This window comes from Triticum urartu, chromosome 1, assembly GCF_003073215.2.
Source record: "Triticum urartu cultivar G1812 chromosome 1, Tu2.1, whole genome shotgun sequence".
NCBI lineage: Eukaryota > Viridiplantae > Streptophyta > Magnoliopsida > Poales > Poaceae > Triticum > Triticum urartu.
This window is the reverse complement of record NC_053022.1, coordinates 27,959,574-27,984,658: the sequence shown is the minus strand read 5'-3', so window position 1 is coordinate 27,984,658 and position 25,085 is coordinate 27,959,574. Positions and strand designations below refer to the sequence as shown.

The following is a 25,085-nucleotide window of genomic DNA, read 5'->3' as shown; positions in this document are numbered from 1 at the left end:
ACAATTTGTTTACCAACTGCATCTCCGGTCTTGATGATCGTTGACGATGACACTCCTGTGTCGTCCGAGGATATCTGAAAGAACGAATGGGTGGCATGGTTTGGACGAGAGATGAACAGGACCGGCGGGGCGAAGACGTAGAAGAAACGGGGTTCCATTCAACCGGTTTTGGGGAGAAAAAAGTCTAAGAGAAAAACCACGACATGGCACGTGGCCTACCATATGATAGATAGTATTCGGATCAAAGTTTTAAATAGCGAGCAATGATAAATAGTGGCAACCTCAAGACACGCTAAACATTTGAAGCCGATAATTAAATTATACATGATGCCAAACGCAAATGCGCTATATCCGGCTATTTAAAACTTCAGATTTGCTAATTCCCATCAAAATGAGAATTAACAGAGTCTCATCTAACTTTCACGCTATTTACTTAATCAAGCAAGGAAATAAAAGAAAAAAAATCATACGAGTCTCCGTGCAAGATCAAATACTGTAGGAGTTAGATGAGTCTCTCAAATAGTATATAGGAGTTAGATATGAGTTTCTGGATGAGAACTTAGACGCACACTTAAAACTTCAACAAAGAAACGAAACTGTACTCGCTAGTCACCACGAGACCAAATTGCAGTTTCTCCTTGATTCATCCATGAGCTACTGTAGTAATTAAGCGCACTGGCAAACAATCAAATCTAACTATAGTAATTAAACAGTATAGCAACACCTAAAACAAAACAGGGAGATGACAACACTGATATGTGAATGAAGCATTGAAGCTGGAAAGAAAGAAGAAAGGAACAAGAAGAAAAAGAGGGGGATCGAGAGTCGAAACACCTCGCTCGCTAGCTAGCTAGAGCTAGAAGGCCGGCGGTGGCGGCCGGAAGGAACCAAACACATCGTGCGCCATCTGACCGCCGCCATTAGGCATCTGCAGGTTGGGCGGCAGGTTGTAGAATGGCATCGACGACGGGTCTGGCAGTCCGGGCACGCCGACGGCCGCACCCATCCCGCCGTTTCCTCCCGGAGCCGGCCCGTCCGGCAGCTGCATGCCGTCGGATCCGGTGGCCGCCGCGGCCGCCTCGCCAAGCTCTTCATCGGCGAGCGGGAGGCGCTCGTAGGTGGCGTTGGAGAAGGTAGCCGCGACGACCATGACGGGCCCGGACGCGACGAGCTCCCCGATGACTGTGCCCCCCACGACCTGGCCCTGCCCGCCGGCGAGGTAGACGGCGAGGCCGGTGGCCCCAGGCGGGCAGGGCGACGGGAGGAAGGCGCCGGAGAGGGAGAGGATCTCGAAGCGGCCGTGGAGCGTGACGACGGAGCCGGGCGGGGCGGCGGGCTGGCGCAGGGTGACGTTGCCGACGACGCCGCTGCCGGAGAGCACGGAGACGCCGCGCTGCCTCCGGCGCGCGAATGTGGCGACGGCGTCCATGATGTCGGCGCCGCTGGCGATCTCCAGCACGTGGGAGCGCAGCGTGTTGGGGCTCTCCCGCGTGATGATGATGGGCGGCTTGGGCTTGTTCTTGGACCCCGCGGGCCTGCCCCGCGGCCGCCGCCCCGACGACGACCCCCCGCCGCCGCTGCCTCCGCCGGATGGGCCTGAGCCCGAGATGGCGGCGTTGGGGTTAGGGGAGTTGTCGCCGGCGCCGGCGGTGGGGGAGTCCTGCGCTGCGCCGGAGGAGTCGTCGTGGTTGTTGCTCCCGCTGCTGTTTGGTGTGGTGGGGGCCTGCTCGGCGCCGCCCATGGCAGCGCCGCCGGCAGGGGCTGGGCCGCCGAACTGCGCCAGGTGGTTGCGGAGATCCAGGCCGCCCATGCTCCCTGCCCACCACGCCATCTCTCCGATCCTCTCTCTCACCGTTAGAGGAGAGGAGAGCACTGCTCTGAGTGGAGGTGGAGTTGATGTTTCTTCCTTTCCTCTACCTCGCGGCTGCTTTTCCTGGCTCCTTTTTCTCTGGGCGTTGATTGGAGAATATAGAAGGGGAGGGAGCTGCCCTACCGCTGCCTGACCCTGACTATACTAGTACTTCTACTTCAGTGGAGTGGTACTGGTGCAAGTACTACTTTGGCTGGCTGGCTGGCTGGCTGGCATCTTCTTCCCTGCTTGCCTTTCCCTTTCCCCTCCCAGGCCTTCTGTTAGGGATCTAGCTAAGCTATACTACTTGATTGCCTCCTCCTCTCCATTTCTCCATGAAATGTAGGAGTAGCTGTGCAGAGAAGCCCTCCGAAGGGTAAAACCTCATGTGATACTTCCTCCATTTCACAATGCAGTGCATATAGATTTTTGGAGAAGTCAAACTGTATAAACTTTGACAAAGTTTATACAGAAAAAAGATATAAATTTAGAATACCAAATAGATAACCTTAGATACATCACAAGATGTATTTTCATATTGTATATATAATTAGTTTTCTGTATAAACATGGTTAAAGTTTGTATAGTTTGATTTTCCAAAAAATCTATATGCACTACATTACGGATAAGGGAGTACCACCCTTCTCTTGCTACCATGCATCAATTTTTAAAAAGTCACGTTTAAATGTCTTGAAAAAATCTGATTTTATTTTTGAATTTTCATAAGACATGTGACTACATGCCCTAAAAATGATACTATTCATGTCTTGTCTTCTTTTGACGCTATTCATTCCAAATTTGCCTTTTTTGTTTCTCAATATGTGTTCTGAATTTGGATATGAATATTTTATGGGTTATAGACATATGTCATGTGAACATCCACAAATGTTCATGAAATTATTTGAAACACCTAAATGTGACTATTCAATTTTTAGAACACGGGAGCATGTGAAGGATGGCATCACCTGATATCTACCCGCTCTCCGACGAGGCCATCTCCAGCACCGACCCTATTTTGTTTTCAAATGTTCGGACCGAACTATTCAGACACTTCTATATCTTCAACGCGGACTTCTACTTTGGAAAGGGTGTCCGGAATCACCAAGCGAGCGTTAAAATCAAGCGGCGGAACGAGTCAAGTAGTCTGGACGTCCATCACGACGCCATTCTCTGTCTCCGCTCTTGGAGCTCAACGCTGTTGCCGCCCCCTCCCCCATCCCACGGACCATCTCCTCCTCCTCTCTCCGTCTCCGCTCTTGGAGCCCGACGCCGCTGCCGCCCCCTCCCCCTTCCCACGGACCCAGTGGAATGAGTACCTCTGGATGCCTGTGAGCACACGCTTGAAAGCAAATGGCCAGATTTTCTATTGCAATGGTGAATGCGCATTTGAAATGAAGTACTTGAGAGAACCAAATGCCAAAGGACATATCAAGGCGTTTAGCACTTGGAGAACGAAGAGGGTTTTCACATATGCTTATATCCCTCAATTGCATGCACTGAAAATAGAAGAACTGCTTGTATTCTCAACATGGGAATTACCACGGGCCGTGTTAAAACTCATGCCATCATTCTTGAAGCATTTACATCTCAAAACCTCTGGATTTGACACTCTTTTCTTGAGCATGTCATGGTCTCACAAGCACATCTTCTCTATTGTTTGCAAATTGTTACGGCAATGCTTTGGAATGCAACTATACCATCAATAGGCATGGCTACAACATGCAGCACTACCTTGTCGGTGGTATTGGTGGGCGATGTTTGTCAAGACAACCCCCAACCCAATACTCCCGCAATCCGACTTTATTGGCCCCTCTCGTATTTTGAGTCAAACTATGACCATCTATATGCAGTATACCCGACAAAATGTATATTGTTGGATTTGTATTCGGAAGAGGTTTCCAGAATATAATTTTTGTGCATATAGTTAATATTTTATTAGTAGTTATAAATATATTGTCAAACTTTCACCCAAAATAAAAGGGGGCCTAATAAACCCTTACAGAGAAAGCAGGTAACAAGAAATCCCACTTTTCTCAAAGATAAGAAGGTGCTAAAAAAATGTGGAGAGAGCATTATGAGTGCTCCAAGAACTTTGTGGTTGTTTGCGAACCTACTAAACAATGGGTCCAGAGACAATATGAGAGGTGAAGGACATGTTGTATGATCACGCACTACATTATTGTAAAAGATGGGGTTAAGAATGTCCACAATCTTCAAGATTTCGAACTGATGGGTGGACATTTCTAGCTTCCACGTAAAGAGACAGCGATGTTTGAGAATTTCTTTACACGTATCATCAGATTTATCTAGTGGAGCATCTACGATTGTTTTTTTAACAATTAGAGCATTTGGCCAAATAAATTAGAGATTAATTTGAACTATGTTATTCTGAAACTTGATGTTCGGTTTGGAATATCTATCTTTGAAAAAGAATAACGTTTGAAGAAAAATGGCTAGAGAAAAATAAAGCTGAGAAACAAATGCGCGGTTACCAAAAATCCCCAAAATGTCCGAATTGGACAGCCTGGACACCTTTCGCCATCCCAGGTGGGTTACCAAAATGGCCACAAATGTTTAGACTGTCCGAAATCTCAAAAACTGTCATCAAATCGGGGGTAGTTCTCGGAGAGTTCGGCGTCCGTGGACACCGCCAACTCAGTGTTAGAACCCTATGCTCAAAAAAAAAAAAAACTCAGTGTTAGAACCCACCACAAACCCATGTTTTTCTTCCCCTCTTCTGTCTCCTTTCTTCGTTGGACATGGCGCAAGATAAATACTACCTCATTTCCGGTTTAAAAGGTCCACACGTTCCCTATGTCAAAGATTAAATCAATTTAACATGAATTTAATATAATTAGAAACTACAAATATACTATTCTTGCAATGGTATAACCTTTTTTTGCGAGAATGTAATGGTATAACCTTGATGATATACTCCCTTAGGTCCTTTTTATTTTGCATATAAGAATCATATGACGTAAAAGTTTTTAAAGTTTGATCATATTTATATTAAAAATATCAACATCTACAATACTAAAGTTATACTCCCTCCATTCCTAAATGTAAGGTGCATTAGAGGGTGCTTGGATCCAAGGGACTTATTTTAGTCTGACTAAAAATAGTCTCTGGCTAAAGTTCCAAGCAACCCTGACTAAAGAGGAGCTAAAACTAGTCTTCAGACTAAAAAAATTTAGTCAGAGGTACCTCTACTAAAATGTGGATTAGTCATCTCTCTCTCTCCTCATTTAACTCCTCTCTTTAACACATGCGAGTTCTGGATTGGAGGGTTTGGAGGATAATAAATGCTCATTAATTTGATTTTAGTTTCTTTAATATTTGGATCCAAGCATGGGTGAGGCTAGCAAGTTTTAGTCTCACTACTTTTAGTTATGAGACTAAAACGTATCCAAGCATCCTCTTAGTTTTTCAAAAAAGTCAAATGGTGTCTATGTTTGATCAACTTTATAGCAAAATATAAAAATATATTTCATGGTGACTCTAGTAATAATGATTTGGTATTCTAAGAATTAATAGTCTGTCTACAAACTTGATCAAAGTTAGAGAAGTTTGACTTTTTTTAAATAATACACCTTACAATTAGGAACAGAGGGAGTACAATGTAAAAACTAAATTCATGACGTGCTAAGGATATTGATTCGTATTGTGAATGTTGATATATTTTCTATATAGTTGGTCAAATTTTACAAATTTTGACTTCAGTCAAATCTTATATACAGAGTAAAATGAACCAGAGAAGGTACAATGTGCATTACATTGGTTCAATTGACGATCTAGAAATACGGCATACCTTCTAAACCGAAAATGAGGAAATCGAGGATGTAGAGGTATAGCGTTGAATGACCTGTGACCCCGATCGAGGGTGCACATATATTTGATGAGAGCATCTACAACCAGACGCCCCATATCTACCCCAAACGTCTGGGCGGTCTGCCAGTCACTGCTCGAACTGAAAAACGCCACTCAACGGGGCCTAGCAAACCCAGCCCAAGAGTCCGAGCTTAGCGATAACCCCGATACCCAACCCATATGTGGGACGAATATAAAAACGCCCGGACGTGTCCGTCACGCCGGACTGACTGCAGGGGCGCGCTCCAAATTTTTTGAAGGCGTCCCTGTCCTTGCACAACCTGCCCTCGTACTCTCTTCTTTTCTGCCTCAACCGCATAGCCGCTACCGTAGCTTTGTCATCATCCCCAACGCATAGCGCCGCTACCGGATGTCCCATCCCACAACGCCACCGACCGTCCCACCACCAGACGTCGTCCTGGTACGTGCAACTCCTCCGGGCATAGTCCTAGTGCTCTATGTGTTCGATAAAGCGCATGAGAGCTATTCCCCAAATAGTATTGTTGGCACATGGTTTCTGTACATGTTAGAAATATGAATAAATTACTATGAGATTTAATCCAAATAAACAGAAGATAAATCATGATCACAACGGCAGAAATTAAACTAATTATACGAACTAGCATAGCAGATGAACATAACACATCTAGGGCACATACTAGAAATATGAATTCTACCACGATCTCGAACAGGAAGGATAGAATCACATACGGTGCAGCGGGTGCAGCACTGCCGGCGTTGACGTTGTCGCCCATGTCGTCGAGGATGAGGTTGCCGAGGTCGGGGAAGAAGTCGTCGTTCGCGAAGTCGTCGTTGCCAGCAGTCGCGCGAGTGCGCTCCCCAAAAACCTGATCGCCCCTCTCCCGTACAGGATCACGAGAGGCGGGGTTCCGGAGGCCTGCTGTCCCTTCTCGCGGTGCACGCCGGAAGGAGGGATGGAGGTCGGGTAGGTCGTGGGAATAAACACCATGTCCGAGTCGTCACGATCCAAAAGAATTGAAAACGGCTCAGTAATTAACGCGTCCGTTAATTATTAATTAATGACTCATTAATTTTTCCGAGCAGTAAAAATATAGACAACGTGCATAGCTCTGTCCTCGGCTCGGCTCAATTCCGCAACCCGCGGCGCGACACGCGCGGCGCGTCGTGACGAGGAGGAGGAGCGCGCGTGTAGGTCTTCTCTTCTCATGCTCATACAAGTGGTAGAAGAGCTCAACTTATAAAAAGGTGCAACTCTCTCTCAACTTCCATGGTGGGATTAAACTTTAGCCTCACTCACTCCACTCACATGTGTGCATGAATGGGCCAAGAAAATTTCAGAATTTTAGTTGGGCTTTGGGCCAAAGGCCTACTAGCAAAATTCTAACAAAGAGTATTTCACGCCCAACCCAACAATACCATGAAATTTCTTTCGACATCGCTTTCAGATGAGTAGAGCTTTGTATGGATTTGAGATTTCAAACGTAGAGGTTGTGGTTAAAAATGAGACATTTGAGAGGGCCAGATCGTCGCTCTTCACGGTCAAGGATCGACGTTCATGCGTTTGTATGGATTTAAGATTTCAAACATAGAGGTTATGGTTACAAATGAGACATTTGAGAGACCCAGATCGGCGCTGTCCACGGTCACGTCCATGTGGTGACTAGCCTTGGAGATGCTCTAACATGGCTAGCTGTGGTCGGAGGCAGATCATTTGATGAGCTCGGCATCCACAGGATCTAGCTGGGGCAGCCTAGCAAGTCAATGTTGTGGGTGTAAATGAAACTGACCAGTGAAGGAGTAGATTGCGGAAGAAAGGCCGGAGCAGTACCGCAGTCTCAGTTGACCAGGGTGATGAGAGAGCCTGTGGGCGCGAGCTTAAATAACTATATAAGCAACCTTGATACTGTACTCCTACGTCTCTATCGCGATACACCTGCAGATTGCTGTCCTAGCCATAATAATTGAGTTGAATTGAATAAATTAGCCAACCAGCTGGTTCTCAACTTGACAAGCGAAGCTCAAATAATTAAGCTACACCCAACAATATACAATAGAGTAGCACTTGAAAAATCTCCAAACACAATTGCTATTGTATGTGTCCATCAGTATGTGCAGCGCGCACGAGTGCATGCATGTAAGTTACGGCTGTGGTTCCTGGCGCCCGCCCAGACCCCTCGCTTTCCCCTCTATAACTACGCTTTGGGCTGTTCTTCTCTCTCTCTCTTGATGCTCATATCATGTCTCTCCCTTGTTCGCTTCAACCAGCAACAGGGCCGGGGACAGGGACGGGCGTTGGACAGAGAGATGTAGCAGTGCTGGTGGCAGCAGCATCCTTTTCTCTTCCTTTCTGGGGAAAGGGGGAGCCGGGAGCGTGGGTGACAATATCTTAATGTTTCCGGGTCTCGGTGTTTGGGAGGGGGGGCTGGTGGAGGTAACGTGCGCATGGGGAACCGCGGGGTGGGGGATGGGGAGTGCAGGATCGCGCCAACTTCCATGGTTTTGATGGGGGCAGTGCGCGCCGTGTGCAGCGCGCGGGCGGGGCACGACCGAACCCACTGCCGGGATGCCTGGATCTGGATAACCAGCTGCTGCTGTGCTAGCTTTGTCGCCCAGCCTCGGGTACGGCGGCGGCAACGGGCGCCGTGTCTCGACGATCGCCCAAAGATTCCTGATGAGCAAGGGCATCTTCAACCGCAAATTTTCTCCGCATACACAAATGTGGAATGCCGCCATTCAATCTTGCATGCCTACGTTTGGACAACAATTTAAACTAACCCAACGAAATTCGTTTAAAGACGATTGAATTTTATATAAACATAGCGGATTTCATTACATGTCTGACTCTGAAGATATAATTAATTAATTTAATCTATAATCGCAGGCACCCGTTCCTTGTGTCTGGCCATAAGCCCCGAGATTTGAAGCTTTGCCTTCCCCGGTTCTATCTCCGGAGCTTCAGAAAGCGAAGACATTCGCCTTCACGTTATCATTAATGTTCAGCTCATCAATCTTGGCTTCAAAGGAAGGGAGGAGCAGTGGCCTTCTTGGGACCCGAGCAACAACGACATATCGTGTTCCACTCTTCCTCGTTGCCAGCGGCGCCCGCGGACATGCCGGCTTCATGGTCGTCGCGGCGGGGCGCGGCCTCAGCTGTGTCCTCCGCCTCGTCGTCGGTCTTGCCTCACACCTTGTCCGCCACCTCGTCGTCGGTCTTGCCTCACACCTTGTCCGCCACCTCGTCGTCGGTCTTGCCTCACACCTTGTCCGCCACCTCGTCGAACTCCTTGTAGGCGGCCTCCAGTTTTGCATGACGCTGGCGGTACTGCCGGCGGGCGAGGCGGATCTCGAGGGCGGAGCGTTAAGACTCGAGCAGCGCCGCCTAACCCGCTAGGTCCGCGTCCGGTGCGATCGCCCTGCCGGCGGCGAGCTGTTCCTCTGGCTGCTGGTGCTCCTGAAGGAGCTGGTGGTTTTAGGGGGCGTTGGCCAACGCCTCCCAGAACTGCTCCTCTTACACCATGTCCATGTAATGGGCATGAGCCTCGTCGATGGTCATGGTGCAATGCAGCGATGAGGGTGGGGCGGAGGAGGGTGGCGCTGGCTCGTCGTCGGCCGCGTCCTCCATTGGGACATCATTGTCCTGTAGCAACAATGATGGCCAACTCCTTCTCCTGATCCATCGTCAGCCCGTACCAGAGAGCTTTCGAGCGCGAGGAAGCCATGATGGGAGTGGTGCGGAAAAGGAAAATGGATTGGAGGCAGATGACTGCGGCTATGACAAGTGCAACAGTATATATAACAATGATGGGCGGCGGAGGGATGGACGGGTGGCGCTAGAGTAGCCGCATCGGCAACCGCGTGTCATTAATGTGGGTGACAGAAGGACAGACGAGCGGTCGTCGTGTCACTTGAACGCAGAGTCGCCTGCACCGGGAAGCGACGCGTGCGGCACTCTCTCGGCCAGCGCGCAGCTTCAAAATCGGCGCCAGTGAGAGGTCGCGTCCGCTCTGACTGGGCATGAATGTGTTACTGACGCTCTGGAGTGGCGCTAACCGTTCCGAACGAGAAGCGCGCTTGCGAGGAAGGGGGTTTGAATGGGTCAGGGCGGTTAGACACGAGTTTGGGAGTGGTCCGGACGCCCACAAAGGCCTAAGTTTGCGGGAGAAAATACATCCGGGCCATTCGATGAACCGATACAAGTCCAAGTTGAATGGTTTCCGCAGTCCGGGCAGTTTGAAAATCGGGGGTTTGGAGATGTCCTAATACATGCACTCTATAAATTTGACACCCATGCATGTGACCGTTTGGTCAATGAACTTCTTTCTAGTGAACAATATTGCATGAATAATGTATAATATTGTTCACTGGAAGAAGCCGATCTAATGGTTGTGAGATCGTCAATCTGAGTAGCGTTGACAGTTTGATAATTTCTTCGCTACAGCAGATTCTGGCATGTGTACATGTTTTGAGGATTCAATGCCGGAAGCACCATGCGTAACATGCACAATTCTCAAAACAAAGAATTGACACTCACATACTTTAATTCTAGTGTAATTTTTCTCTACTATAAAATAATTGTCATTCTTTTTAATTTTATTATTTACTATGCACAGTATACATACAAAATAGACACTTCTCATCTGTTCTACTAGAATCTTTCATACTTTAATTGAAAAAAATTCCCTTCCAAAAGAAATATCTTTTTTTATGATTTTTTTTGGTTCAAGGATAAGGCAACAGCTTCCTAAAATCCATTTATCTTTCTAGATAGAGTGCTCCAGTATTCTCGCCAGTGCTAGGCGTCTGGCGGCTGGCTGGTCGGCGCACCAGTGTACGCTTGGCCCAATCAGGACCGTCCAGATTAGACCCTTCTCTCTCATGCACAGGTCAATCCCCCCTTACCGAGCTACACACCCTCCGCCATGGCGCCTCCTTCCCTTTCCCAGCCCTCGGGAACCCCCACCACATCGTCACTCGGCTCCACATGCCATGCGCAGCTCCGGCAAATAGCAGTGCCCTGACGGCCCCAAGGTTGCAACATCGTAGGTCTCGTCGCCGGCGGCGGCGCAAGAGCGCGCAGCCCGCCGCTGCACACTTGATCTCGCCATTGTAGTGCGCAACATCCCATCCCCAACAACTCGTCGTGCTCTCACCGCGCTTGTAGCACCATGGCAGCCATAAAAATGGTTGTGGCAAAATTCATCGACTGTCGTAGCAGAAACCTATGACGGTTATAGCGAAACATCGTCGCCGCCATCACGGTACGCATCTGAGAGATGATATGCTTGAAGCTTTTTTTCATTGCCGCTCGCAGCTTTTGTCATTGGTGGTTGTAGCTTTTCGTTGTCGTCCATGGCTTTCATCATCTATGGACTATAATTGAAGCTTTTCTCTTCGTTAGCTGCAACTTTCGGGGTTGCGAACAAAAGTAGAAAACATGGCTTTGGTCGAGGTTTGGGTAAGGGTATTAATCCCGGTTCATCCATTAACCGGGATCAAAGGGTGCATCAGTCTCGGTTTGTGAGGCCAGGGCGCCGGCCAGGCCTCGGGGGTCATTGGTCCCGATTCCAGACACGAACCAGGACTAATGGGCCTCGCTTCTGGCCCAACACATTTAGTCCCGGTTGGTGGCTGGAACCGGGCCAAAGGTTGTCCTTTAGTCCCGGTTTTAGGCACAAACCGGGACTAAAGAGAGGCCTATATATACCCATACCCCTGCCCGCGAGCAGAGCCACTGGTCTGTTTTTTTTTGGCCGGACATGGGAGAGGTTTGTGGTGCTCTAGCTCACATCCTATGCATATGAGCTGTTCGATGAAATGCCCGAGCCACACTTAAGTTTTCTCCTCTCGAAACTCCTTGTCCAAACTTCATTTTCCTCAAGATTTGTCTAGATTTGACAGTCCGTCCTGTCCCGTCCCCGTCCTCACCGCCGTCGGTCGCCCGCGCCGATGTCGCCGACACCACTGTGGTGAGCCTCTTGTTCTTATCTTCTTTCTAAAAAAAATTCTTGTATGATTTAGATAGATACTTTTATAATTTTTTTACTTTTATTATTGCTTGTTATTATATAGTGCGATGGTTTTGGTATCCTCCTCCGTCGGCCCTCGTTCTATCTATGATTCGGATGTGGTATATATATTATCTTTTATAACTATTTGTTTCATTTAGTGTTTATGAAAATTATGCCGACCAACGTGACATAGATGTTTTTATCTAGGAGGTATGTGAGCCGGAAATTCCAACCGGCCCTATTGTCGAGAGGTTGAATTTAGTTGAAAAAGAAAACAATTACTTGAAGAAACAATTGAAAAGAATTGAGAAGGAGAAGATGAGATTGGAGTTGCATGTTGCGGATGTCGTCGATGATCACAAGATCAAGATGGATGCAATGCGCTTGAAGATCAGAATGACTAGAAAACATGCCATTCATACTGAGACTTGGTATCATTATGCCGTTGGATCAATTGTTACCTTAGTTGCGATTATGATCGCATTTGTTATTGCATTGAAATGTTTTACATAGTTTTAATGTATGGTTTAATTAGATGCTCTAGAGGGTTATATATGTTGTTCAAGAAGAACTATGTATGAACTTTATGTATATATTTTTTCAGTAATAACATTTTATCCCTACTGTACTTTGGTTTTAATGTGATGATGAACTTCTATTAATTTGGTTACTTCTCTATTCATGATGTTCTGTAATGGTTTTTGACACACTTAATTATATATAATGCACGCAAATGAACTGGCAATGGATGTACGGTGACAGACGCACCTCCGAGTACATTAAAGGCGTGCATAATTTTCTTGAAATGACTGAGGCAAATGATACGTCTCCAACGTATCTATAATTTTTGATTGCTCCATGCTATTATATTATCTATTTTGGATGTCAATGGACTTTATTTTACATTTTTATATTATTTTTGGGACTAACCTACTAACCGGAGGCCCAACCCAAATTGCTGTTTTTTTTTTGCCTATTTTAGGGTTTCGCCGAAAAGGAGTATCAAACGGAGTCCAAACGGAATGAAACCTTCGGGAACGTGATTTTCTCAACGAACGTGATCCAGGAGACTTGGAGTGGGCGTCAAGAAACAATCGAGGAAGCCACGAGGCAGGGGGACACGCCTACCCCCTAGGCGCGCCCTCCACCCTCGTGGGCCCCTCGTTGCTCCACCGACGTACTTCTTCCCCCTATATATATCCACGTACCCCCCAAACATTCAGGAGCACCACGAAAACCTAATTCCACCGCCGCAACCTTCTGTACCCGAGAGATCCCATCTTGGGGCCTTTTCCGGAGCTCCGCCGGAGGGGGCATTGATCACGGAGGGCCTCTACATCAACCCCATGGCCTCTCCGATGATGTGTGAGTAGTTTACTTCAGACCTACGGGTCCATAGTTATTAGCTAGATGACTTCTTCTCTCTCTTTGGATCTCAATACAAAGTTCTCATCGATCTTCTTAGAGATCTATTCGATGCAATCTTCTTTTGCGGTGTGTTTGTCGAGATCCGATGAATTGTGGGTTTATGATCAAGTTTATCTATGAACAATATTTGAATCTCCTCTGAATTCTTTTATGTATGATTGGTTTATCTTTGCAAGTCTCTTCGAATTATCAGTTTGGTTTGGCCTACTAGATTGATCTTTCTTGCAATGGGAGAAGTGCTTAGCTTTGGGTTCAATCTTGCGGTGCTCGATCTCACTGACAGAAAGGGAAATGACACGTATTGTATTGTTGCCATCGAGGATAAAAAGATGGGGTTTATACCATATTGCATGAGTTTATCCCTCTACATCATGTCATCTTACTTAAAGCATTACTCTGTTCTTATGAACTTAATACTCTAGATGCATGCTGGATAGCGGTCGATGTGTGGAGTAATAGTAGGACATGCAGAATCGTTTCGGTCTACTTGTCGTGGACGTGATGCCTATATACATGATCATACCTAGATATTCTCATAACTATGCTCAATTCTATCAATTGCTCGACAGTAATTCGTTTACCCACCGTAATACTTATGCTCTTGAGAGAAGCCACTAGTGAAACCTATGGCCCCCGGGTCTATCTTCCATCATATTAATCTTCCAACACTTAGTTATTTCTATTATCATTTATTTTACTTTGCATCTTTATTTCTCTTTATCATAAAAATACCAAAAATATTATCTTATCATATCTATCAGATCTCACTCTCGTAAGTGACCGTGAAGGGATTGGCAACCCCTTTATCGCGTTGGTTGCGAGGTTCTTATTTGTTTGTGTAGGTGCGTGGGACTCGAGCATGATCTCGTACTGGATTGATACCTTGGTTCTCAAAAACTAAGGGAAATACTTACGCTACTTTGTTGCATCTCCCTTTCCTCTTCAAGGGAAAACCAACGCAGTGCTCAAGAGGTAGCAACAAACAAGCAGAACGGTTTTATGTGTTGTGCATGCCCTAGATGTGAGAATACGAAGTCTTACTCTGACTCGAAAACCCTTCACATCCACCTACTTGAGAAGGGTTTCATGCCACACTATAATGTTTGGACCAAGCACAGAGAAATAGGGGTTATGATGGAAGACAACGAAGAAGAAGAGGATGCTGACAACTATCTGCCCCCTGAATGCGGTGATACTGCAACGTGGGAAGCTGAAGATCAAGAGGAACCAGACGATGTGCCCGATGATGATCTTCCCCAGGTCATTGTTGATGCAAAGAGACAATGCCAAAGTGAAAAGGAGAAGTTGAAGTTCGATTGCATGTTAGAGGATAGCAAAAAAGGGTTGTACCCCAATTGCGAAGATGGCAACACAAAGCTCGGTACCACACTGGAATTGATGCAATGGAAGGCAGACAATGGTGTATCTGACAACGGATTTGAGAAGCTATTGAAAAAATTGAAGAAGAAGCTTCTCAAGGATAACAAATTGCCCGACAATACGTACGGAGCAAAGAAGGTTCTATGCTCTCTAGGATTGGAGGTGCAGAAGATACATGCATGCCCTAATGACTGCATCCTCTACCGCTGTACATACGAGTATTTGAACGCATGCCCGGTATGCGGTGCATTGTGGTATAAGATCAGACGAGATGACCCTGGTAATGTTGACGGCGAGCACCCCAGGAAGAGGGTTCCTACCAATGTGATGTGGTATGCTCCTATAATATCATGGTTGAAACGTCTGTTTAGAAACAAAGAGCATGTCAAGTTGATGTGATAGCACAAAGAGGACCGTAAGAAAGACGGGAAGTTGAGAGGACCCGCTGACGGGTCGCAGTGGAGAAAAATCAAGAGAGCATGGGGGGACTTTGCAGGTGACGGAAGGAACGTATGATTTGGTTTAAGAGCAGATGGCATTAATCCTTTTGGGGAGCAAAGCAGCAATCTTAGTACCTGGCCCGTGACCCTATGTATCTATAACCTTCCTCCTTGGTTGTGCATGAAGCGGAAGTTCATTATGATGCCAGTGCTCATCCAAGGCCCTAAGCAACCCGGAAACGACATTGATGTGTACCTAAGGCCACTAGTTGAAGAACTTTTACAGCTGTGGAATGGAAAAGGTGTACATGTGTGGGATGAGCTGCTACCTCTTGAGCACTGCATTGGATTTCCCCGAAGAGGAAGGGATGATGCAGCAAAGTAGCGTAAGTATTTCCCTCAGTTTTTGAGAACCAAGGTATCAATACAGTAGGAGGCTATGCTCGAGTCCCTCGTACCTACACAAAAACAATAGCTCAACGCAACCAACGCGCTTAGGGGTTGTCAATCCCTTCACGGTCACTTACGAAAGTGAGATCTGATAGAGATAATAAATATTTTTTTTGGTATGTTTGATATAGAGATGCAAAGTAAAAAGTAAAAGCAAAGTAAAAGCAATGCAATAATAAAGTGATGGAGAGTGATATGATGAGAAAGAGACCCGAGGGCCATAGGTTTCACTAGTGGCTTCTCTCAAGAGCATAAGTATTCTACGGTGGGTGAACAAATTACTGTTGAGCAATTGACAGAATTGAGCATAGTTATGAGAATATCTAGGTATGATCATGTATATAGCATCACATCCGAGACAAGTAGACCGAAACGAATCTGCATCTACTACCACTAGTAGATAAAGGGCCTTTAGTCCCGGTTCTGGAACCGGGACTAAAGGGTCGTTACTAAAGCCTCCCCCTTTAGTCCCGGTTCTTATACGAACCGGGACTAAAGGCCCTCCACATGGCCGCTGCCTGGAGGTCCACCTTTAGTCCCGGTTGGTAACACCAACCGGTACTAAAGGAAATTTTATGGTTTTTTTGAATTTTTTTTGAATTTTTTTTTATTTTCAAATTTCTGAATTTTTTTAACCTCTAATCTCTAATCACCCCTCATCACTGCTCAATTTAACCTTTAATCTCTAATCACCCCTCATCATTCCAAATCATCTAACTTCTCGAACGGTCACCCATCCTCTCACTACTCCAGCCTGAACATGCTTAACTTCCGGGTTGTATTCTCCCTCGTTTCCAAGTCTGCACTTATTGTTTTCCCGACAATAGCAAGATGTCAATCCTATTACCCCTCAGGAATTTAGCTTGAGCATGAAGTCACACATTTCACTTTTTGAGTTTGAAACTATTGTTCTAAAAAACAATAATTATTTAGTAACACTAATATTTCTTGAATAAGTAGTTTGACCACAGTTTGACCCTAGTTTGACCATAGTTTGACCAGATTTGACCAAAATTCAAAAAAACTGAAATAATTATTTAGTAACACTAATATTTCTTGAATAAGTAGTTTGACCATTGTTTGACCACAATTTGACCATATTTGACCAAAATTCAAAAAAAGTGAAATAATTATTTAGTAACACTAATATTCTTGAATAATTATTTAGTAACACTAATACTTCTTGAATAAGTAGTTTGACCATAGTTTGACCAGATTTAACAAAAATTCAAAAAAAACTGAAATTTGAGCATAACTTTTTTTCCTTTTAGAATTTGAGGATTCTAAAAATTTGCAAACAGGCCTACTAACTGTCAAAATTGGAAGCGGATTTTCGTTCTGAACATTTTGATATATTATACGTTTTTTTCCGACATCGTATGCAGAAGTTATAGCCATTTTACATTTTCCCTACATTTTTTGCAAAACATGTCCAAATTTAAGTTTTTAAATTTTCCTAACTAGTAGGTGTAGTAATATAACTACCTCTCGAAGGATTTTATTTTTTGAAGTTTTTATCATTTTCTTTTGATTTTTTCGAAACAAAAAAGGCAATACATGGGGGGGGGGGTAGAGTTTGAAAATGGGACCTTTAGTCCCGGTTTGAGACACAAACCGGGACTAAAGGGCATTGCACCCTTTAGTCCCGATTTGTGTCTCAAACCGGGACTAAAGGTCTAATCTTTAGTCCCGGTTTGAGACACAAACCGGGACTAAAGGGCATCGCACCCTTTAGTCTCGGTTCGTGCCTCAAACCGGGACTAAAGGGCTCAGGTGAACCGGGACTAAAGGGCTCAGGTGAACCGGGACTAATGCCTTAGCCGCACGAACCGGGACCAATGCTCACATTAGTCCCGGTTCGTGACTGAACCGGGACTAATGGGCTGACCCAGCCTAGACCTTTGCCCCCTTTTCTACTAGTGTACTATTACTCCACTCATCGACCGCTATCCAGCATGTATCTAGAGTATTAAGTTAAAAACAGAGTAACGCCTTAAGCAAGATGACATGATGTAGAGGGATAATTTCATGCAATATGATAAAAACCCCATCTTGTTATCCTCGATGGCAACAATACAATATGTGCCTTGCTGCCTCTTCTGTCACTGGGAAAGGACACCGCAAGATTGAACCCAAAGCTAAGCACTTCTCCCATGGCAAGAACAACCAATCTAGTAGGCCAAACCAAACTGATAATTCGAAGAGACTTGCAAAGATAACCAATCATACATAAAAGAATTCAGAGAAGATTCAAATATTATTCATAGATAGACTTGATCATAAACCCACAATTCAACGGTCTCAACAAACACACCGCAAAAAGAAGATTACATCGAATAGATCTCCACAAGAGAGGGGGAGAACATTGTATTGAGATCCAAAAAGAGAGAAGAAGCCATCTAGATACTAGCTATGGACCCGTAGGTCTGAAGTAAACTACTCGCACTTCATCGGAGGGGCTTGGATGATGATGTAGAAGCCCTCCGTGATCGATGCCCCCTCCGGCGGAGCTCCGGAACAGGCCCCAAGATGGGATCTCGTGGATACAGAAAGTTGCGGCGGTGGAATTAGGTTTTTGGCTCCCCTTCTGATCGTTTGGGGATACGTGGATATATATGGGAGGAAGAAGTACGTCAGTGGAGCTTCGAGGGGCCCACGAGGCAGGGGGCGCGCCCTAGGGGGGCGCCCCCTACCCTCGTGACCACCTCGTGGCTTTCTTGATGGAGGGTCCAAGTCTCGTGGATCTTATCCGATGAGAAAATCACGTTTCCGAAGGTTTCATTCCGTTTGGACTCCGTTTGATATTCCTTTTCTTTGAAACCCTAAAATAGGCAAAAAAAACAGCAATTCTGGGCTGGGCCTCCGGTTAATAGGTTAGTCCCAAAAATAATATAAAAGTGGATAATAAAGCCCAATAATGTCTAAAATAGTAGATAATATAGCAATAAAAAATTATAGATACGTTGGATACGTATCAAGCATCCCCAAGCTTAATTCCTGCTCGTCCTTGAGTAGGTAAATGATAAAAACAGAATTTTTGATGCGGAGTGCTACTTGGCATAATTTTATTGTAATTCTTCTTAATTATGGTATGAATATTCAGATCCGAAAGATTCAAGACAAAAGTTCATATTGACATAAAAATGATAATACTTCAAGCATACTAACTAAGCAATTATGGCTAAAGAAAGTTCATCCCTACAAAATCATATAGTTTAGTCATGTTTCATTTTCGTCACACAAGAATGCTCTCATCATGCACAACCCCGATGACAAGCAAGCAATTGTTTCATACTTTAGTAATCTCAAACCTATAAACTTTCACGCAATATATGAGCGCGACCCATGGACATAGCATTATGGGTGGAATAGAATATAATGAAGGTGGGTGTAACGCCCCGTGACCGATGTGCCAGGTGTCGTGTAGTTTTTCGCTGTTGTTGCCTTGTCATTGATTGCGTGTCATGCATTGCATATGATGTCATCATGTGCATTTCATTTGCATACATGTTTGTCTCATGCATCCGAGCATTTTTCCCGTTGTCCGTTTTGTAATCCGGCGCTCCGTTCTCCTCCAATGGTCGTTTCTACCTTTCTTTCATGTGTGGGGTTTAAACATTTCTGGATTGGACCGAGACTTGCCAAGCAGCCTTGGTTTACTATCGATAGACCGCCTGTCAAGTTTCGTATCATTTGGACTTCATTTGATACTCCAACGGTTAACCGAGGGACCGAAAAGGCCTCGTGTGTGTTGCAGCCCAACACCCCTCCCATTTGGCCCAAAACCCACCTAAACCTCTTCCATCATCTCGGTCGTTCGATCACGATCGCGTGGCCGAAAACCGCACCTCATTTGGACTCTCCAAGCTCCCTCTACCTATAAATATGTGCTCTCCTCCGAAATTTTCGCGCAGTCCAACCCTAGATCCAACTCCCTCCGTGCCGCCGGACATGTCCGCCCGCCGGCGGACGCGTCCATCTCGCCGGCCACCTCCTTCCGCCCAATGGCAGCGTGCCACGTCACCTCATTGCCGCCGCCAGCCTATCCGACGCCGCCACCTCACCGCCTCCTCTCTCCTCCGCCGCCGCGGGCCCGCGCGGCCCAGATCCGGCCCGCGGGGCCCGAACCGCGTCGCCCGGCGCCTGGGCGCCCCGCGCCGCCGCACCCGACTGCCGCCGCCGCCTTCCTCCCTGCCCCGCCGCCTCGCAGGTCCGTCGCCGCCGCCACCGCGCAGCTGCCACCGCCGCCATGCGCCTTCGCCGCCTCCGCCCTCTCGCCGGCACCGCCCCGCCGCCTAGGCCATCGTGCGCCGCCTCCATCGCCGCGCCGCCACTGCCAAGGGCGCGCCGCGCCGCCCTGCTCCGGCCCCGGCCGCCGCCATGCCCCGCGGGTGCTCTGTCCCCTCGCCGGAATCGCCGCGCCGCTTGCCGGAGTCCGTCCCGGCCAGATCCGCCCCGCCTGGACGAGATCCATCGGGAGCCCAACCAAACACACCCGTCTCGGATCCGCACCGCTCCGTCCCGGAACTGCTCCGTCCCGCGTTGACTTTTCGCGGAGGTAAAATTTGTCTAAGTCCCCAAATCACAGATCCATGTGCCCATGTTCATCGTGCCGTAACTTTGCATCCGTAGCTCCGATTCATGCATATAGAATATCAAAATGTTCGTCTCAGAGAGTACATCATTTCATTCCATTGCATCATTTTCATTTGAGCTCATCTTGATGCCCGAAATGCTGTTAGAAGAGGGCTACTTGAGATAATTGTCAGATCTGCTACTCCGTTTAGCTTTTTGTCATTTTTGCCATGATTAATGTGTGCATGCTATGCCTTGATGCTCTACATGTGTTTTGTTAAGGGTTTTGTCATCTCTCCAGAGGTGTAACCCATGTATTTTTAGGATGTGTGTGGTGACTTGTGCAAGCTTGCAAAGTGGTGCACTTCCTAATTCTGTTTTCAGGGACTTAGAAATTCCACTAAGTCCTTGATCTGTTTATCTCATGATGCCATATGTTCATGTTGTTTCCTAGTGATCCGTGCCTCTTTTGAGGATGATCAGTAAAGATGTTTTGTTAATATTATAGTGCTCTATCCGTCCATGTCTTTGTTTGCAATTATGGAGCACCCTAGCTTGAGTCAATCGAGCTCTACTTTTGCTACTTTGTGAATCTGGGCAGATTGTCAACTTGTTTGCAATTTTGCCGGTGATGTTGTAGTTGATCCGTGCATGCTATGCTATTGTTCTTGACATGTATAGCTTGAATTTTGTGCCTTCTTGATGGGTGTATGCTAGTATTTCCATGACTTGCACCGTAGTGAGTGCATCGAGCTCGTAAACATGCCTACTTGAGTTATATTTCAGCATGTGCCAGTTTTCACTAAGTCTGAAAACTGATTATGTTTTTGCTATGTTCACATGCTTGCAATTGTATTTTCTGGTCCTTTTTGGCTCAAGGTCACTAAGGGACTTTTGTTAAGCTCTTTGAGTAGATCCATGCCATGCTTTCCTTTGCCATGATCAGATCCTGTAGCATGTAGTTTTGTTGCTCCGAAGAGGGCTACCTGATCTGAATTCCAGACAAGTGTTAATTTCACTAAGTCTGAGATCTGTTTGTCATATGCATTTTTGCCATACTTGTTTGAACCTGTTAATGGATGATTTGGCCGTAGCTCAGTGCTAGACTTTTGTTAAGCATCTTGTGTGCATCCCTGCCATGTATTTTGTTGTCATGCTTGGTTGCTGTAGCATGTTCATCTCATTGCATTTAGATGGCTACTTGCTGTAAATCGCAGACCGGTGTCATATTTGAATCGCTTGCCATTTCCAAACCGTAACTCCGATTCCGGCGTTCTTTATATCGTTTTTAAGCGATTTCATCTCATCTTTCCAGTGGCACACTTGGTTTTCCAAGTTGAGGCCAGGTTCATGCATTGCCTGTCATATCTTGCATTTTGCATCCCGCATCGCATCCCGCATATCATACCATGTTCATGTATTGGCTGTTTACTATGTTGTGTGCTTCTTTTCCGGTGTTTGCTTCTTCGGATTGGTTCCGGTAACGTCGTGTTTGTGAGGACCCATTCGTCTACATCCGTTTGTCTTCTTCATGGACTCGTTCTTCTTCCTTGCGGGATTTCAGGCAAGATGATCATACCCTCGAAATCACTTCTATCTTTGCTTGCTAGTTACTCGCTCTTTTGCTATGCCTATGCTGCGATACCTACCACTTGCTTATCATGCCTCCCATATTGTTAAACCAAGCCTCTAACCCACCTTGTCCTAGCAAACCGTTGATTGGCTAAGTTACCGCTTTGCTCAGCCCCTCTTATAGCATTGTTAGTTGCAGGTGAAGATTGAAGTTTGTTCCTTGTTGTAACAGGGAGATGTTGTTCCTTGTTGGAACATGTTTACTTGTTGGGATATCACATTATATCTTATTTAATTAATGCATCTATATACTTGGTAAAGGATGGAAGGCTCGGCCTTATGCCTGGTGTTTTGTTCCACTCTTGCCGCCCTAGTTTCTGTCATATCGGTGTTATGTTCCCGGATTTTGCGTCCCTTACGCGGTTGGGCTATAATGGGAACCCCTTGACAGTTTGCCTTAAGTAAAGCTCTTCCAGCAATGCCCAACATTGGTTTTACCATTTGCCACCTAGCCTTTTCTTTCCCTTGGGTCGGCCAGCCCAAGGGTCATCATTATTTACCCCCCCCCCCCCGGGCCAGTGCTCCTCTGAGTGTTGGTCCACCTTGTCAGCCGCCGGTGGCCACCAGGGGCAACGCTGGGCTGGCCTACCGGAAGTTTGGACAATCCGGTGTGCCCTGAGAAAGAGATATGTGCAGCTCCTATCAGGATTTGTTGGCACATTCGGGCGGTGTTGCTGGTTTAGTTTTACCCTGTCGAAATGTCTTGTTGTACCGGGATACCGAGTCTGATCGGAATGTCTCGGGAGGAGGTCTATTCCTTCGTTGACCGTGAGAGCTTGTCATGGGCTAAGTTGGGACACCCCTGCTGGGATTTGAACTTTCGAAAGCCGTGCCCACGGTTATGGGCAGATGGGAATTTGTTAATGTCCGGTTGTAGAAAACCTGAAGTTGACCTTAATTAAAATGAATCAACCGCGTGTGTTACCGTGATGGTCTCTTCTCGGTGGAGTCCGGGAAGTGAACACGGTGTTGGAGTTATGCTTGACGTAGGTTGTTTAGGATCACTTCTTGATCATACTTTCTCGAACGTGCCTTGCCTTCTCTTCTCGCTCTCATTTGCGTATGTTAGCCACCATATATGCTAGTCGCTTGCTGCAGCTCCACCTCATACCTGTACCTTACCCATAAGCTTAAATAGTCTTGATCGCGAGGGTGCGAGATTGCTGAGTCCCTGTGGCTCACAGATACTTCCAAAACCATCTTGCAGGTGCCGATGAGTCCGTGCAGATGACGCAACCAAGCTCAGGAGGAGCTCGATGAAGACCTTGTCCTTTGTGTTGTTTCGTTCTAGTTGATCAGTAGTGGAGCCCAGTTGGGGTCGATCGGGGACCTTTGTCGCATTTGGGGTTCTTCTTTTATTTTGGTTCCGTAGTTGGACCTTGATTGTTTTTGGATGATGTAATGCTTTATTCATGTACTGTGTGAAGTGGCGATTGTAAGCCAACTATGTAACTTCTTCCCCTATTTTATTACATGGATTGTGTGAAGATTACCTCACTTGCGACATTTCTTTCAATGCGGTTATGCCTCTAAGTCGTGCTTCGACACGTGGGAGATATAGCCGCATCGAGGGCGTTACAGGGGGTTATGTGGAGAAGACAAAAAAGGAGAAAGTCTCACATCAACGAGGCTAATCAATGGGCTATGGATATGCCCACCGATTGATGTTAATGCAAGGAGTAGGGATTGCCATGCAACAGATGCACTAGAGCTATAAATGTATGAAAACTCAACAAAAGAAACTACTAGGTGTGCATCCAACTTGCTTGCTCACGAAGACCTAGGGCACTTGAGGAGGCCCATTGTTGGAATATACAAGCCAAGTTCTGTAATGAAAAATTCCCACTAGTATATGAAAGTGATAACATGAGAGACTCTCTACTATGAAGATCATGGTGCTACTTTGAAGCACAAGTGTGGTAAAAGGATAGTAACATTGTCCCTTCTCTCTTTTTCTCTCATTTTTTTTTTATTTTTTTGGGCCTTTTCTCTTTTTTTATGGCCTTTCTCTTTTTTGGGGCCTTCTCTTTTTTATGGCCTTTCTTTTTTTCTTTTTTTTTTTATTCCTCACTTGGGACAATGCTCTAATAATGATGATCATCACACTTCTATTTATTTACAACTCAATGATTACAACTCGATACTGGAACAAAGATGACTCTATATGAATGCCTCCGGCGGTGTACCGGGATATGCAATGATCCAAGAGTGACATGTATGAAAGAATGATGAACGGTGGCTTTGCCACAAATACTATGTCAACTACATGATCATGCTAAGCAATATGACAATGATGAATGTGTCATGATGAACGGAATGATGGAAAGTTGCATGGCAATATATCTCTGAATGGCTATGTAAATGCCATAATAGGTAGGTATGGTGGTTGTTTTGAGGAAGATATAAGGAGGTTTATGTGTGAAAGAGCGTATCATATCACGGGGTTTGGATGCACCTGCGAAGTTTGCACCGACTCTCAATGTGAGAAAGGGCAATGCACGGTACCGAAGAGGCTAACAAGGATGGAAGGGTGAGAGTGCGTATAATCCATGGACTCAACATTAGTCATAAAGAACTCACATACTTATTGCAAAAATCTACAAGTCATCAAAAACCTCGGCACTACGCGCATGCTCCTAGGGAGATAGATTGGTAGGAAAAGACCACCGCTCGTCCCCGACCGCCACTCATAAGGAAGACAATCAAATAACACCTCATGTTTCAAATTTGTTGCATAACGTTTACCATACGTGCATGCTTCGGGACTTGCAAACCTCAACACAAGTATTTCTCAATTTCACAACTACTCAACTAGCATGACTTTGATATTATTACCTCCATATCTCAAAACAATCATCAAGCATCAAACTTTTCTTAGTATTCAACACACTCATACGAAAGTTTTATTATCAATCTTGCATACCAAGCATATTAGGATTTTAAGAAAATTACCATGCTATTAAGACTCTCAAAATAATCTAAGTGAAGCATGAGAGAACAATAGTTTCTATAAAACAAATCCACCACCGTGCTCTAAAAGATATAAGTGAAGCACTAGAGCAGATATAAGTGAAGCACATAGAGTATTTTATCAAATTCCAAACCATTTATGGTTCTCTCAAAAGGTGTGTACAGCAAGGATGATTGTGGTAAACTAATAAGCAAAGACTCAAATCATAAAAGACGCTCCAAGCAAAACACATATCATGTGGTGAATAAAAATATAGCTCCAAGTAAAGTTACCGATAGAAGTAGACGAAAAAGGGGATGCCTTCCGGGGCATCCCCAAGCTTTCGCTTTTAGGTGTGCTTAAATTATCTTGGGGGTTCCATGGGCATCCCCAAGCTTAGGCTCTTGCCACTCCTTGTTCCATAATCCATCAAATCTTTACCCAAAACTTCAAAACTTCAAAACACAAAATTTAAAGTAGAAAACTCGTGAGCTCCGTTAGCGAAAGAAAACAAAAGACCACTT

General features: G+C 45.7%; 1 protein-coding gene across 1 annotated transcript; it reads right to left on the bottom strand.

The window, feature by feature from the left end:
- Nucleotides 1–617: 617 nt before the first annotated feature.
- LOC125545208 (AT-hook motif nuclear-localized protein 23-like) lies at nucleotides 618–2,026 on the bottom strand. The gene has a single exon (XM_048709132.1). The coding sequence runs from the start codon at nucleotides 1,829–1,831 to the stop codon at nucleotides 857–859; it is 975 nt and encodes a 324-aa protein (XP_048565089.1). The 5' UTR covers nucleotides 1,832–2,026; the 3' UTR covers nucleotides 618–856.
- Nucleotides 2,027–25,085: the final 23,059 nt, after the last annotated feature.

Coding starts and splice junctions, on each gene's coding strand:
- LOC125545208 (XM_048709132.1), bottom strand. CDS start 1,831: ATGGCGTGGTGGGCAGGGAGCATGGGCGGCCTGGATCTCCGCAACCAC.